This window comes from Melanerpes formicivorus, unplaced genomic scaffold, assembly GCF_026170545.1.
Source record: "Melanerpes formicivorus ecotype bairdi unplaced genomic scaffold, bMelFor1.0.p_v2 SCAF_16, whole genome shotgun sequence".
Classification (NCBI taxonomy): domain Eukaryota; kingdom Metazoa; phylum Chordata; class Aves; order Piciformes; family Picidae; genus Melanerpes; species Melanerpes formicivorus.
In genome coordinates, this window is record NW_027142368.1 from 3,002,039 (window position 1) to 3,017,553 (window position 15,515).

The 15,515-nt window shown below is 45.6% G+C and overlaps 1 protein-coding gene across 7 annotated transcripts in view; it reads left to right on the forward strand.

The window, feature by feature from the left end:
* Window positions 1-1,026: 1,026 nt before the first annotated feature.
* ANO5 (anoctamin 5) overlaps window positions 1,027-15,515 on the forward strand; it is a 67,722-nt gene continuing 53,233 nt past the window's right edge. For 4 of the 7 annotated variants that reach the window (XM_068147805.1, XM_068147806.1, XM_068147808.1 and 1 more), the window contains exons 1-2: window positions 1,027-1,167; window positions 15,227-15,271. In XM_068147805.1, the coding sequence (XP_068003906.1) occupies window positions 1,107-1,167; window positions 15,227-15,271 (106 nt within the window). In that variant the 5' untranslated portion in view covers window positions 1,027-1,106. The remainder of the gene's footprint in view (window positions 1,168-15,226; window positions 15,272-15,515) is intronic. The other 3 variants (XM_068147807.1, XM_068147810.1, XM_068147811.1) reach the window with 2 other exon arrangements.

Below are 15,515 nucleotides of genomic sequence, written 5' to 3' on the forward strand. Positions count from 1 at the left end.
CAGTCAGGAGTGAACAAGAAGCTGGGAGAGGACACCACTGAGACAGCTGGCCCCAACTGACCAAAGGGATATCCCATGGCATGTGTCATCATGCTCAGAAATAAACCTGGAGGGGGTGGAGGTTGGCAGAGGCTGCTGTTGCTCAGGGACTGCCTGGGCATCAGTCAGGTTGTGGGCAGCAATTTTTTTTTGCAGCTGTTTTTCCTGGGTTTTATTTTCCTGTTCTTAAGTCCAACCATTAACCCAGTAGTGCCAAGTCCACCACTAAGCCATGTCCCTACCTTGCCAATCCCTCCAGGGATGGGGACTCAACCACTTCCTGGGCAGCAATTTTTTCCCCCTGCTATATTTTTATTTATTATCAAACTGTCTTTATATCAACCTGTGAGTTTTCTCAACTTTACCCTTCAGATTCTCTGTCCATTCCACTGTGGTGAGGGCAGGGAGTAGTCCGGGGCTGTGTGGGGCTTTGTCGTGAGAGATCAACTAAAGGCAAAGGAAGAAACACCCAAACAACCCAACCCCTTCCCAAACAAACAAAATCAACCAAAAAAAACCCCCACAAATTACAACAAAAAGCCGCCCCAAACCACAACAAAAAAAGAAACGTCGCAGTATATAAAAATAAAATCATACAAAGAGGTTGCCCTTCCAAAACGCCACTAAAGGAAATTAGATTAAATCAATTATTCACATCCTGGATCTTTTCCCAGTTCAGTTCTTACTACGTAGTAGAAAAGCAAAGGGTTTAACGGAGATACTAGGGAAGAAAAGACCTTCCCCCGCCGCCCTTCACCGCAGGAGCGGAGCCGAGCCGCTCCCCAGCCGGGCGCGGTGCCCGCTCGGGGCGGCCAACGGGCGGCTACCCCTCCGCCGGCCGGCCGAGCGAGCAGCGGGCACCGCGCCCGGTCTTGGGGCGGCCGCCAGTTGGGGTTGGTTTCAGTTTCCCGTCCCTCCTTCAGTTTCCCCCCGGCTCCAACTCCGTGCTCCGCCTCTGCGGGCAGTGCGCATGCATGGGGCGGCAGCCCAGCCCCTGAGTCACCCCTTCTTCTCCCATCAGCTCCTGGGAGTAATCCCCCCTGAAGGAGAAGGGAAGAGCGGCCACCATGAATCGTTTGGGGAAGAAAGGGGACGAGACCCTTATCGAGATGGCTCTGTCTGCGGATGGTAGGAGGCAGGGGGGAAAGGCGGGGGGATCGCTGGTTCTTTCCGCCTGCCCGGCGATGAGGCTTCTGCGGGCGCGGCGGGGCTTCCTGCCCGGTGGTGGCTGCTGAGAGCGGACTAGAGCCTAGGGTGGGTGTTTGGGGGGGGGGTACTGTATCGCCTTGGAGCTCTGCAGACGGCTGAGATGACGCCTGATGCCTCCTGACTCTCTGTCTTTTATCCTCCGGCTTTCACTGAGAACAGCAAACGACTAAGGCGTTGGCATGAGCCTGAGCATAGTTTGAGAAGGTCTTTGTTAACCCTAAAGAAACCCTGAAAGCAGTGGTTCCTTCACCAGCACGCAGCTTGGAACTCGTGCTGGAGCTACAGAGAAGATGAAGACCGTTATTGTAAGAAGTCCCATGGAAGAGGAGGGGGACGATAGGTGCAAGTTACTTCTGGGGAGATTCTGATTAGACACGAGACTTTTCACAAGGACAATCAGCCATTGGAAGAATCTCCCCAGGAAAGTGGTGGAGTTCCCAACATTGGACACTTGTAAGGTCCAACTGGACGGGGTGCTGGACCATCTCATCTAGACCATGTATTTACGCAGAGAAGTGAGACAAGATGATCCTTGAGGTCCCTTCCAACCTAGTATTCTATGATTCAATATTGAATCCTAATGATTCGGTGGTAGCCCTTATTTTTAAACACACTTCAAATGCAGAAGCCTCTTTGCCTAACAGCAAACTTATAGCCCTTCACAAAGCACCACCTTGGTTCAGGCTGAGGAGAGCGGCTGACTGCCAGTAGATTGTCATTACAAGGAGGTTTAGAGCAGACCAGGTCGTCTTGCTGAGGAAGGTGGTCTTGCTGAGGAAGGTGGTAGCAGTCCTCTCCCTGCCTTGCTCTGTTTGAGATGCACCAGTAGCCAGCTGGCTTTGCGTAAGGCCTGTGCACCATTTGCAGCTGGTGGGTTGGTGTTGGGGCCTTGCTTTCTGGAGTAAGCAGGTTACAGTTTCCAGTTCCTGTCAACACGTCACGTTAGTGCTTATAATAAATGTGGTAATAGTGTGATTTCATCAAATAGCATGGTGCAAACGCTGCAGTGGGTGTTTATCAGCACCTCACCTGGCAACAAGGATCAACAGGCAGAAAGAAAACAGTGTGGTGGATATTTTCAGAAAGATTCTTTAGATAGTTAAAAGCAAAACGCTGGCCTAGAAAAACTGCCTCTTGGGGCCCACGCTTTGCCAGCAGTCCTAGAAGTGAAGGTCTTAAAGCAGCAAAGAACCACTAAGAGCTTCTGGGTTGGATGCTTTCCCTCGCAGCTTGATTGCACTGTCTCTTTAGGAGAACATGCCATGCCGTTTTAAATACCTTGAGCACCAGTGTAAAACCATGATTTAAAAACCTCTTCCTCAGTCTTGTTTCAGGGAGATAGGACAGCAGGTTATGACCATGAACATTATCCAAAAGAAGGTGTTTACAGTGACAGGGCAGAGTGGTTTCTGACCATGGCAAGGCAGGAGCCCTCAGCAAGTGCTAGACAGACGTTTGGTCTCTCAGTGCAGCTCGGTGGAGCTGGCAGGCTTGCTCAGAGCCGAAGCAGATGGGTGTTACAGCCTCTGGGCCAGCAATGCCTTTCCACAGCCCTGTGGGGAAGCCTGAGTCATTGCCCATCCCGCTGCCTGTGAGCAATGAAAAGTGCTGAGGACTGAGTTGCTCTAACCAGTGACTGTTCTCCTGAAGTAGATTGTGACTAAAAAATGCTTACGAAATAGGCAGTAACAGTTTGGGGGCATCATGTTAGAAGTCAGGTTTGTAAACTAAATTCCACAGCATTCAGTTTTCCCATGAGTGTCTTGTGGGTTTTTTTGTAGCCATGAACATGGAATGTAAGGAGAGTTGAGGGGGTTCAGCGAAGGAGGATGATTTAGTAGGGTTTATCAAACTTTGTATGAAAAACGTCTTGTGCCAGGTCATTTTTTTTCCCAATCAATCATTTTTCTAAAACAGAATCAAATGGAATATGGGGTACAGTGAGTAGACTTTTTAAAGGGGTTATTTTGTTAATTTGTTGTCCAAAAATCTCTCATGGTTTAAAAAAAACCCCAGAATTTCCTTAAATTACGGCTTAGAAAAGTTACCAGCACACTTTTATTGCCACTGGGACCTCTCCTAGATCTAAACATCTGCTTTTAAGGAAAAGATAGCCTCTTAAGGAGGCTCCAGGCTATGATGTCTGACTGCACAAGCAGGGTCTGTGTGAGTCAATAGGAAGAAAGCGGAAGGAAAACCATCTGCTGCTTATTTCCCTTAAAGGCACGTTCATCTTTGGATAGTGTGCGTGTGTGTGTGTGTGTATTTCATTCAGGCTTACTGCTTTTCATTAAACTTGAATGCTGAGGAACAGGTTGCAGTGATGAAAAACTGCCTGCCAGCAGCACAAAGTTTAACTTGCCGAGTCTGTGTTTAGAGACTGTGCACCAAAACTTCTACCTGGAAGGAAACTTTCTGGCTTCCTGTTGAATTACACCCACATGAGGTAATAACTTCCATTTTCGTGGTGTGATTTTTTGCTCTCTGTTGGAAGTTGCAGGGTGTTTACTTCACACATTACAAACAGAGCAAAGGGAACTTGCAAAATTGGAAGGAAACTACCAAAGTAAGTAGGCTGCAGTATGTTATTAGGAATATTTCTTCATGCCTTCACGTTAAGCATTTTATTTTCATCATGAATTGCTGAAGCTACACTTGTTGTGTTGTGGGAGATATTCCCCCCCCCAAGACTCTGGATTTTCTGGAAAACATGCCATCATTTGAAATATGCTGCCTTTATACACATATTTTATAAGGAGGGGCTGAGGGAGCTGGGATTATTTGGAGAAGTGAAGGCTGAGGGAAAACCTTACTGGTCTCTACAGCTATCTGAAAGGAGGTTGTAGTGAGATGATGGGTGTAGGTCTCTTCTCCCAAGTAACTAGTCATAGGACAAGAGGAAATGGCCTCAAGTTGTGCCAGGAGAGGTTTAGATTGGATATTACTGGAAGAGTGGTCAGGCATTGCAACAGGCTGGCTAAGGAAGTGATGAAGCACTGTCTGTGGAGGTGTTCATAAAACATGGACGTGGCACTTCAGGACATGGGCATGGGAGTGTTGGGTTGATGGTTGGTCTTGATCTTAGAAGTCTTTTTCAACCTTAGTTATTCTATTGTTTCTCTTCCAAAACTTCCTTGAGTCTGTTTGAGTCCTTGAGTCAGTTTGAACTGAGTGGTCCAAGACTGATCTAAATCCAAACCTTACTGAGGTTGGTTGTCATCTTCCTTATGTTCCCTCTGAGAAAGGCAACAAAACGTTGGGCAAAGCCAGTGTCTTGCAGATAGCACTGGTGCCAGTGTGTTTAGCCTGGAGAAGAGGAGGCTCAGGGGAGACCTTATTGCTCTCTACAATTATGTGAAGGGAGGTTGTAGCCAGGAGGGGGTTGGTCTCTTCTCCCAGGCAACCAGCACCAGAACAAGAGGACACAGTCTCAAGCTGTGCCAGGGGAAGTTTAGGCTGGAGGTGAGGAGAAAGTTCTTCAATGAGAGAGTCGTTACCAATTGGAATGTGGTGCCCAGGGAGGTGGTGGAGTCACCATCCCTGGAGGTGTTCAAGAGGGAATTGGATGTGACACTTGGTGTCATGGTCTAGTAGGCATGAGGTCTGTGGTGACAGGTTGGACTTGAGGATCTTTGAGGTCTCTTCCAACCTTGGTGATTCTGTGTTGGCTTCTCATAATGCCTCAGCACTCAGGGCCAAATACTGCCCTGAGCTTAATAAAGTGACACTTCACTTTTTAACTCATTATTATGATCCCTACTAGTACCATAAAATACTTCTGTCTCTAATTGCTGGGGCAATGCGTGTAGTAACTTCTGCTCTATTTGTGGAAGCGCTGGATGGGATATCATGTTCCCACAGGGCTAAAGCAGAGGGTTTGTTAACGTGAAAGCTTTTTTAAACGATTGTTCCTACATAATAAAAGCTCCAAGAAGTTTAGACATAGTTCAGAATATAAAAGGCAGGGGAGAAAAATACTCCTTCACACCAACCAGTGTGTAGTGGCTGAGTGGAATTTCTTTGCTGGCTTCGGTGCATCACCGCGGGGGCACAGTGTAAATAGAGGTTGGTTATTGGAAGGTAAACCTCCTTGTAATGGAAAACTCCAGTGTGCAGGAGGAAAACCTGCTTTTGGGATCTGATCCAAACAACTTGCATAATGTTGCCTAATATATCTTTTTTGTATACGTGTTGTGGTGCTTTTCGTGAGAAAATAAACATGAAGCTCTTCCACCACAGCTGTTAAAGATGGATTTTTATCCAGAGGTTGTATCAGGTAAAGAATAATAAAACAAATTGCCTGTGGTCTGGTGACTGAGACTTACTTTTCTTTCAGGTAAGAGCCTTGCATATGAGATTAAAGTCACTCTCTGCAGCCTGGCAAAGCAAAGCAGCTTCCAAGGACGGATTAGGTCTCTCAGTACCTTCCTAACCCAGTAGCAATTATGTGGGAAGTTCAGGCTACGCTTCAGAGAGGTGGGCAATACAGCTGAATTCCCTCAGGTGAAGGACTTGAGTGTCCAGCCCAGCCAAATGTTCTTTTTGCTTAGAAAATGAAAGAGCTGTTTCTCCCTTGCAGAGTTCCTGGAGGAAGGGTTTGGTTCCAGCTGGGTACACAGGTTCTGGGCTGGGAATGCCAAGTGAGTGCTGAGGAAGCAGCTGAAACCCTGCTGCAGTGCAAGGCTGAGAGGTGTTCTCTTGGTGTTCCCCTCTCGGACAGTTTTGCAGCCCTAGAAAAAGCAAGTGCTGTCTGATGTGGTGTCCTGTTCTGGGAGGTTTATAGGACTAATGGAAAAGCAGGTTTACAATGCATAAGTGTTTGATTTTATTTCTTTCCTTAAAATAAAACTTTACCTTTGGATCTCTCAGGGGAGACCTTGTTGCTGTCTACAACTACCTGAAGAGAGGTTGTAGACAGGCTGGGGCTGGTCTCTTCTCCCAGGCAACCAGCACCAGAACAAGAGGACACAGTCTCAAGCTGCACCAGGGGAGGTTCAGACTGGATGTTAGGAGGAAATTCTGCACAGAGAGAGTGATTGCCCATTGGAATGGGCTGCCCAGGGAGGTGGTGGAGTCACCATCATTGGAGGTGTTTAGGAGGAGACTTGATGGGGTACTTGGTTGAGTGGTTTAATTGATTAGGTGGGATGGATAATAGGTTGGACGCGATGATCTTGAAGGTCTCTTCCAACCTCGTCTATTCTGTTCTGTTCTATTCTGTTCTGTTCTATTCTAAGTAAAATTCAAAAGTGTGACTACATCTGGTAAAGTTTCCAGTGTGCTGCTGGTCACTGAAATGGGGTGGTAAGCATGGTGTCACACCCTGGAAGGCTTTTGAAAGCTGTTCTTCTCAGTTTACAAACACAATTCAAAGATACTTTGCTCTTAGTTAACACGTGCAGTAGTAGCATGTGTTGAGAACTGCAAGCTGTGTTGACCTGTGAGTTTTTGCACTCTGGACAAGTCTCTGCAGAAATGGTATCATAAAATAGAAGGGCACTTCCACGTCTGTGTTCAAATGCTTAATAATTACTATGATCAAAGATAAGCTAGGATAAGACACAAGAGCATTCCTGGAGGTATGTTTTTAAAGTTATGGTGAGTACTGTTGGCAGATATTTTGTAAACAACCCAAACTCCCCCAAACCAAACAAAAATAAACCCCAACAAAACAAAATCAGGAAAGCCAACAGCCCTGTCTTCATATGTAGTATCTATAAACTAATTCATGAGTTACATAGACACAGATAAGAAGCACTGTCCCCTAATATAAGCATATTAGCAAGAGTTGCTGTGTCTGGTGTTATGTGGCAAGGTAAGAACGTAGTGAACTTTTCCACTTACTTTCACTGGGGGGTTGAGCTGAAGAGCAGTGTCTCTTCCAGCTTGTGCTCTGTTACCTAGCAGTAAGTTCATTATATTTGGTAGTAGCTTTTCATGTGCACGTGAAAAATGCATGGAGGGGAGGGAAGATCCTTGTGTCATCTTGCTAGGGATATGCTTGCAGTTGTAGCTATGGAAGGATTTTGAGGTGTTGGCTGTCTACAGAAAGCTCCAGAGTATGTCAGGCATTATGTAGAGATTAAACATTCTTCCTGGGAGGAATTGATTCTAGGCTGGGACTTGGTTACTTGGATTATTAGATGTGTGCTTTTCTTCGAAGGGTCTCCTTCAAGACCCTCCAGCTGTTCAACCAGTGGTGTTCACTGCTCTAGTCCATTGCATGCCAAGAAAAGGTGTGCTGGCAAGCTGGCTGGCTGCTGCTGATAAAAAGGCACAGATCAAGGCAGGATGCCTGAGCCAGTGCTGGAAACTCTGTTTTGTGCAGCTGTGCTTGACAGGCTTTGTGAGCACTAATTACCTCTCTTAGTGTAACACAATACACCTCTTAACTCACCAATCTGAGTAGGGTAACGGATGTGACATGAAAATCCATGTGTAAGTGTTGTTCTCCAGAAGGGCTGAGAGAGTACCTCAGTTCCATAGTTGCACTACTCATATTGCAGTAATCCAGTAAAGGCTTCTGAATCTGTCTGTGTGTTCAGAATACTTCCACTGACGAATTTGGATCACATTCCACACCGTATCAAGGATCAAGACAGAACTAGCACCTATTTTCACATGACATAGGCTTGTCTCTGGTCTTTCTCTTTAGCACATTTTCATGATTGATTTTTGCTAGAGTAGAGTTTCTGCTGTAGTTATAACTAGTGTCCAGGAAATGAGGAGAGCAATTGTCTTGGGTCTGGTTTGCACAGTTACAATCTGAAAGTTTCAGTAGATCCTTTCAGTTAAAGAGTTAGGGCATTTATTACTTTGGTTGTTGTTTTTGTAGAACAGTAGGCTGTTACAGATCTGGCCCATGTTTGATATTGATGTTAAAAGACTTTGTTCTAAGGTACTGTTTCAAATCAGACCTTTTTTCCCAGTGCACATGGATCACCCAGTTACATGTAACAGTATAATACAAGCAAGTCATCATTTCATCCCGTTGTTTTTCCTGGTACAGTCAGAGCTGTTCTCCCTGGCTGAGGAGCAGTAGAGGTGGTAAAGTTCCAAATGCTGATTTTAGGGAGGGAGAATATCTTTGGGTGAAATGCAGTCTTATAAATGGGAATTCCAAGTGTTCCCCTTGTCTTCCATCACAGGCTCCCAAGGGTAAATGTGAAATTTGAGGCCTTTGGCAAGACAGCAGAACCCCAGCCAGCCATGTGGGTAGAGCTCGTGATGCAGATGGCTGGCCTTTAATTTTCTCCTCTAGCCCTAAATTAGAAAGGGCCCTGTGGTTTGTTATTCAGAGGGGTTTTCTTAACTATCAGGTAGGAAATCAGAGAGCCTGTGTTTGCACAATTTATAGTGTGCTGGAAATATACCATGCTAACGAGCGGTAATTAGCAGATGTGGTTTTGGGGCCCTTGGTGAGTTGGATGCCATTGGGTGCTTCAGGCCTCTCAATCCACTGATGCTTGCATAAAAAACTTCATGGCACATTTTCTCTGTCTTTTGTCATAGGAAAACTACAAATTCATAGGAGGAACTAAAAATTGTGGATGAAATGGGCCCCCTGAAATCAAGTATCCAGGTGGCATGAAACTGAGGAATAGTGCCAGGGCCAGTGAATTTGAGCTGTAGGGGGGTCTTATATATTGCTTTTCACTTTTCTCATGAAAGCACAAATTAATGTTTGTTCCTGGTTTATGCTAAAGCTCACCCCACCCTTTTTTCACTCTTTCCCCTTGGTTAGTTCCCCATTCACATCTCACTTCTCTGTTTATGACATCTATAGATGTCTCATAGAAGGGATGAGTGCCCATAGGGTGACAGGCACACTGGGTCCTCCTCTGCATGTGGCGATGTGTGGATTGCCAGTGCTGAAAGAAATCAGAGGCTGTCTTTCATCAGGGTTCCAGCAGTGATTTTGGTGGAAGTTGAGCAGTGATGAAAAGCAACACAGTAGTTCTCCTTTTCTCATCTTGAAGGAGCCAGAAGAGCTCTTGGCATTTTCATGTGTGTGTGCAGGGCCATTGCCTGAGCTGCTTATCTGCCTCTGCAGTTGGGGAGTGCTGATGACACCTGGCCCGGCACGTAAATGCAAACAAGCACAGCCATACTGCTTCAGGAGTTGTAGGGACTTCTGCAGCCTGGTATTTTACCACCCTGCCCTTCTAAGGTTTATTTGCCATCCTATCCTCTGTTACTTACATGCATCTAAATACTACACAACTTTAAAGTAGCTGACTTTATCCAGCTGTCACTGGTCTGGGCTTTGTTTTAGTTGCATTTCATGGAATCACAGAATCAATAAGGTTGGAAAAGACCTCAAAGATCATCAAGTCCAACCTGTCACCCAAGACCTCATGACTAAATCATGGCACCAAGTGCCGTGTCCAATCCCCTCTTGAATGCCTCCAGGGACGGTGACTCCACCACCTCCCTGGGCAGCACATTCCAATGGCTAACAACTCTCTCTCAGAAGAGCTTTCTCCTCACCTCCAGCCTAAACTTCCCCTGGTGCAGTTTGAACCTGTGTCTTCTTGTTCTGGTGCTGGTTGCCTGGGAGAAGAGACCAACCCCCTCCTGGCTGCAACCTCCCTTCAGGTAGTTGTAGAGAGCAATAAGGTCTTCCCTGAGCCTCCTCTTCTCCAGGCTAAGCAACCCCAGCTCCCTCAGACTCTCCTCATAGGGCTGTGCTCGAAGCCTCTCCCCAGCCTCGTTGCCCTTTTCTGGACACATTCAAGAGTCTCAATGTCCTTCTTAAACTGAGGGACCCAGAACTGGACACAGGACTCAAGGTGTGGCCTAACCAGTGCTGAGTACAGGGGCACAATGACTTCCCTGCTCCTGCTGACCACACTATTCTTGATGCCGGCCAGGATGCCATTGGCCTTCTTGTCCACCTGGACATTTGGACCTGTTAATCAGTTTACATGTGTCATCCTGCAAAAGGATGATGCTTGAAATGTCTGCGTGCTAGCAGCAAGCTTTCAGTTTTGTCTGTGCAGCTGCATGCAGTATGATAATGGTTGTTGCCTTAACCACACTGAAATGCCATTTGTGTATTACAACATTCTGCTTGTGGCTTTTTGCTAAAAATGGGATTTACACAACTTCTTTATTTGTTTTTTTTTTTTTTTAGCATAGTGCCTTGTAATCAAAAGGGGAGGTTTGACAGCTCTTTAAAAGAGGGTAAACCACAAGTTTAAGATGCCTATTTGCTAGACTGGAGGTTAGAACTGAGGACTTTGTGTCTTCCAGATGCTAAATGAGATTTTCTTACTGTTAGTAAGAGATTTCAGTTTCATATAGTTATGCTTATATAAAATACTTGGGTTTTTTGCTCCTGGATTAATACCTGTTCTCTGGAATCACTTACTTAATAGCAAAGCACATGCTGGAAATGAATGTCTATGGAGTAGGCTATACTTGAATGCAAACCATGTGGCAAAAAATGTTCTAAATACATTTTCTTGAATTTACTGAGAGCTTAATATTTTGAGTGTATTGATGGATGAGAAGCTCACTAGGAGCTGGCAATGCCCTCATGCAGCTCAGAAGGCAAATTGTGTGCTAGGCTGCATCAAGGACAGTGTGGCCAGCAGGGCAAGAGGGGGGATTCTGCCCCCTTGCTCTGCTCTGGTGAGACCCCACCTCGAGTACCATGTCCAGTTCTGGGGTCCCCAAGCATAAGAAGGACACAGAGCTGTTGGAGTGAGTCCCGAGGAGGGCCACAAAGGTGTTCCAAGGGCTGCAGCACCTCTGCTATGAGGATAGGCTGAGGGAGTGGGGGTTGTTTAGTTTGGAGAAGAAAAGACACCGGGGAGACCTTAGAGCATCCTTCCAGTACCTAAAGGGATCCTGCAGAAAGGCTGGAGAGGGACTTTTCACAAGGGTGTCTAGGATTACAATGGTTTGAAGCTGAGGGAGAGTAGGTTTAGACTGGATCTTGGAATGAAGCTCTTCAGTACAAGGGTGGTGAGACCCTGGAATAGGCTACCCAGAAAGGCTGTGGATGCCTCCTCCCTGGGACTGTTCAAGGTGGAGTTGGATGAAAGCTTGAGCAGCTGAGTCTAGTAGTAAGGCATCCCTGCCAATGGAGGGGAGGTTGAAGGAGATGATTTCTAAAGTCCCTTCTAACCTAAGCCATTCTATCATTCTGTGGCTTCATAGTTTAGAAACAGTTTTACATTGTTAGGAGCAGCTGAGTGTGCATAAACCTCCACTTCAGATATACTTTTGAGACTGAGCCTTTGGCTTAGCAGTGCAGTTATCACTCAGTAAGTCAGTTATCGCTCTTCAGATGATGCCACCTGAAGCAATAACACTATACTAGCTCAGGAGCCAGCATACTAGGTGAGTCCTCTGTTCCCCAAGGCAACCCAGTCATCCAACTGTGGGAGCATGTGGTCAATATACACATAAACTTAGTTAATAAGTCATTTTAAAGCTGTGTTTTTCTTAGATATGGAAGCACTCACAATAGCCATTCTGAAGCTTGCTTGGAATGAGTGACCTCCTTTAGGAGAGGTCTTTGTTCGGGATGTATTTTTGTGAGTGACTCACAGCTCAATCACCCTGCTTATCAGAAATGGAGATTGGTCAGGGTAGATCCCACCACAGCAGTAATCCCATGGTGATCTTCTGGGGAGCTAAGGACACAGAAATCTAAATAACTCATTGATTTACTGATAAATAATCATGCTTTACATTGATTTCTCTTTTGTATGAGGCAGGCCAGGTTATTGAATAATGGCAGGGCTGTATTAAAGTAGTAACTTTGAGATACCGAGAATGAAGACTTTCCTTTATTGCTTGTTAAGCATGAATATCAGTGTTTGATTTGGGTGTTGTTCTTTGGGGGTGGGTTGTTGTTCTTTGGGGGTGCTTGTGGTTTTTTTGTGGTTGGGGTATGGTTTGTGGTATTTTATTACCTGGACCATCAAAATTTTGCTCAAGGGGTATGTGTGTATATTAACCAATACACCAAAGGCTTCAGATATAGACAACAGCATCATAGGTCCAAAAGCTCTTTTTACCTGCTTGGTTTTGTGGATGAAGAGAAGCTGAGGGAGCTGGGATTGTTTAGCCTGGAGAAGAGGAGGCTCAGGGGAGACCTTATTGCCCTCTACAACTAGCTGAAGGGAGGTTGTAGCCAGGAGGGGGTTGGTCTCTTCTCCCACGCAACCAGCACCAGAAGAGGAGGACACAGTCTCAAGCTGCACCAGGGGAAGTTTAGGCTGGACGTGAGGAGGAAGTTCTTCCCAGAGAGAGTTGTTAGCCATTGGAATGTGCTGCCCAGGGAGATGGTGGAGTCACCGTCCCTGGAGGTGCTCAAGAGAGGATTGGATGTGGCACTTGGTGCCATGGTTTAGTAGTCATGAGGTCATGGGTGAAAGGTTGGACTTGATCATCTTTGAGGTCTTTTCCAACCTTATTGATTCTATGATTCTGTGACTGTACCTTAGAAAACTGCAAATAAGTGGAAGCAGTGTTTTGGAAACTATACTGAAAGTAATAGGAGAACAAGTAGTAGTGCTGTCACTGCTGCTGAGCAATAACCAGTTTATCAACACCACCTTTTCTTGGGCAGTGACTGTCTGGAAAGCAGCCCTGAGGAGAGGGACTTGGGGGTGCTGGTGGACAAGAAGCTCAACATGAGCTCTCAAGGCACACTTGCAGCCCAGAAAGCCAATCAGATCCTGGGCTGCATCAGGAGAAGTGTGGCCAGCAGGTCAAGGGAGGTGATTCTCCCCCTCTACTCAGCTCTGGTGAGACCCCACCTGGATTTAACTTGGACTTTGGAATAGCTCTGTCAGAGGTCCTAACTGTGCAAGTGCAGATGATTTTCTAGTTTCAGCAGCAAAATGAGAGTTTTGATCCTTAAAATAGGTCAGTTCAGGTGCCACTTGGCTTTGGAAGCACCTATATGTTAACATTTTAACGAAACAGCATTTGTTAACATTTATTTTGTGGTGCTAATTTCCTTGCAGGTGAATGTAATTTTTAATTTTGTAAAGTCTGTCTTGCCATTGCAGCCATCAAGTAGAATTGGTAGGCAGGTTGTGCATGTGGGCTCCAAACCACTTACCTAATTTTAAATATGTGATGGCCACTGGTACTTGAATAGTCTGTGTCCTGATCACAGAATCACAGAATGTTAGGGGCTGGGAGGGACCTCCAAAGCCCATCCAGTTCAACCCCCCCTGCAAGAGGAGGATCATCTGTACCAGATCACACAGGAATGCATCCAGGCAGGTTTTGAATATCTCCAGAGAGGGAGACTCCGCAACCCCCCAGGGTTCTGTCACCCTCACAGGGAAAAAATGTTTCCTCCTGTTTCCATGGAACTTCCTATGCCTCAACTTCCACCACTGCCCCTTGTGCTGGCATTGGGCATCACTGAGCAGAGCCTGGCTCCATCCTCTTGGCATTCACCCTTTACACATTTTATAAACATTAATGAGGTCACCCCTTAGTCTCCTCTTTTCCAAGCTAAAGAGCCCCAGCTCCCTCAGTCTCTCCTCATAAGGAAGATGTTACACTCCCCTAATCATTTGTGTGATTCTGTCCTGGACTCTTTCAAACAGTTCCCTCAGGTCCTTCTTGAACTGAGGAGCCCAGAACTGGACACAGTACTCTGGATGCAGCCTCACCAGGGCATCTATAAATTGCAGATACAGAAGGGTGTTTGAAAGATTGTGAGCATGTTGGTGTCTAGATCATGAAGGGGTTTAGTCTTCTGTGATGGAATGTATAGGGATTCCTGAAATATTAATCCTATCACAGCACTTTCTTTTTTTCTTGCCATTGGGTCAGGAGGTGGAATTAAATTCCTTTTATCTTTTCCTAAAGCATCAGTTTTGTAATGGGAGACAAAGGAAGTGATTCAGGCACTTGTGAATGAAGTCAAACTAGTGTAGACTGACTAGTCATTTCATGACACAAGAAGCCATTTTTCATGCTTGCTAGAGAAATCATGACTGCACTAAAATGTACCTTTGTGTGTGTGTGTGTGGAGCAAACTGCTTATTTTAAGGGGCAAGATCAGTCTTCATGATATTCCCCAGACTTCAGCTCTGAATGCTGATTTCTGTGAGCTATTTTGGGTGACTGTTGTTCTGGTCCTCAGGGTCTGTAATTGAAACAGAAATGGCTAGGGGTGGTAAACCAAGGGTTTATAAGTAGGCTGCTCCGTTGCAGGGTGTAGTTTAGGACAGCACATGTTAATGCAGCAGAATTATAGCCCAAGTGAAGCTTGGTTCTTTCCAGTAATGTGCAAACTCCCCAAACACATGTGGTCAAGGAATTAAATAGCTGTGTGCAGAACTGTAAGGCTGTTGGAGATGACTGTTATGTTAGGAAAGGGTTATTTCTCTCAGCTAGGATGTGTTCTTGCCCGTGAAAGGCCAACTATTTGGATAAATATTAAAGCCATCAATGGCTGAAACAGTTCCTATGAGTTTTGATACTTGTGGCATTGTTCTGGAGTTAATTTTGAACAAAAAGTTTGACAAGTGTGACTTGTGCAAACAAATTTTGTACTGAAGGACCGCTTGTGTGTCCTCATTTGTTGTCCTTGGTGTGCAGGCATTTCTCGATCTCTTCACGTACAGCAGAGCGTGTGGTGTTGAAGAACAGGGCCACAGGGCCACTGCCTTAAATCTGGTGGTTTTGTCAGACTATCATTGGTTTACTCTCGTCTTTAGCTACTAAGTTGTGATTTCTTAAAGAACTTTAAGAGTGTTTCCTTGATTAGCAGAACTGTTGTGGTCATCCTCGTTTGTGTTGCAAGAAGGTGAATGTTGGTGTTTCAAGAGGAGCCTGCTCTGCGTTTCATGTCTAGGTCACAGTCTCTGGTTTCCAGGGCTTATTCTTTAGTTGGAATAGTGACTGTGTTGTAGAGGGTACAGAAGAATTATTAAATGGCTTCATGTTAAAAGTAGATTTTACTTCTAGTCCTTACTGTTTTTTCCTTTTCAAGATGATACTGTGATTCTCACCGAGTTCAAGCCATTGAAGTCAGAAGGTATTGTACTGACCGTCAGTGTGCCTTCCTCCCCTCTCTCTTCTCTGTCCTTTTTTATTTGCCAAGAGCCTCTTGGAAATCAGACTTAAGTTTGAGTCATCGATAGCTTTTTGTTGTATGATTTGCAAGTCAATTCTTGGCTATCTGTGGGCAGCTCTCTCGGTTAAGACCTCCTCGGGCATTTCACTTCCTGGTGCTTGTTGCAGTTACAGGTTGTGGCTCTTTCATACCTTCCTGCACAGCT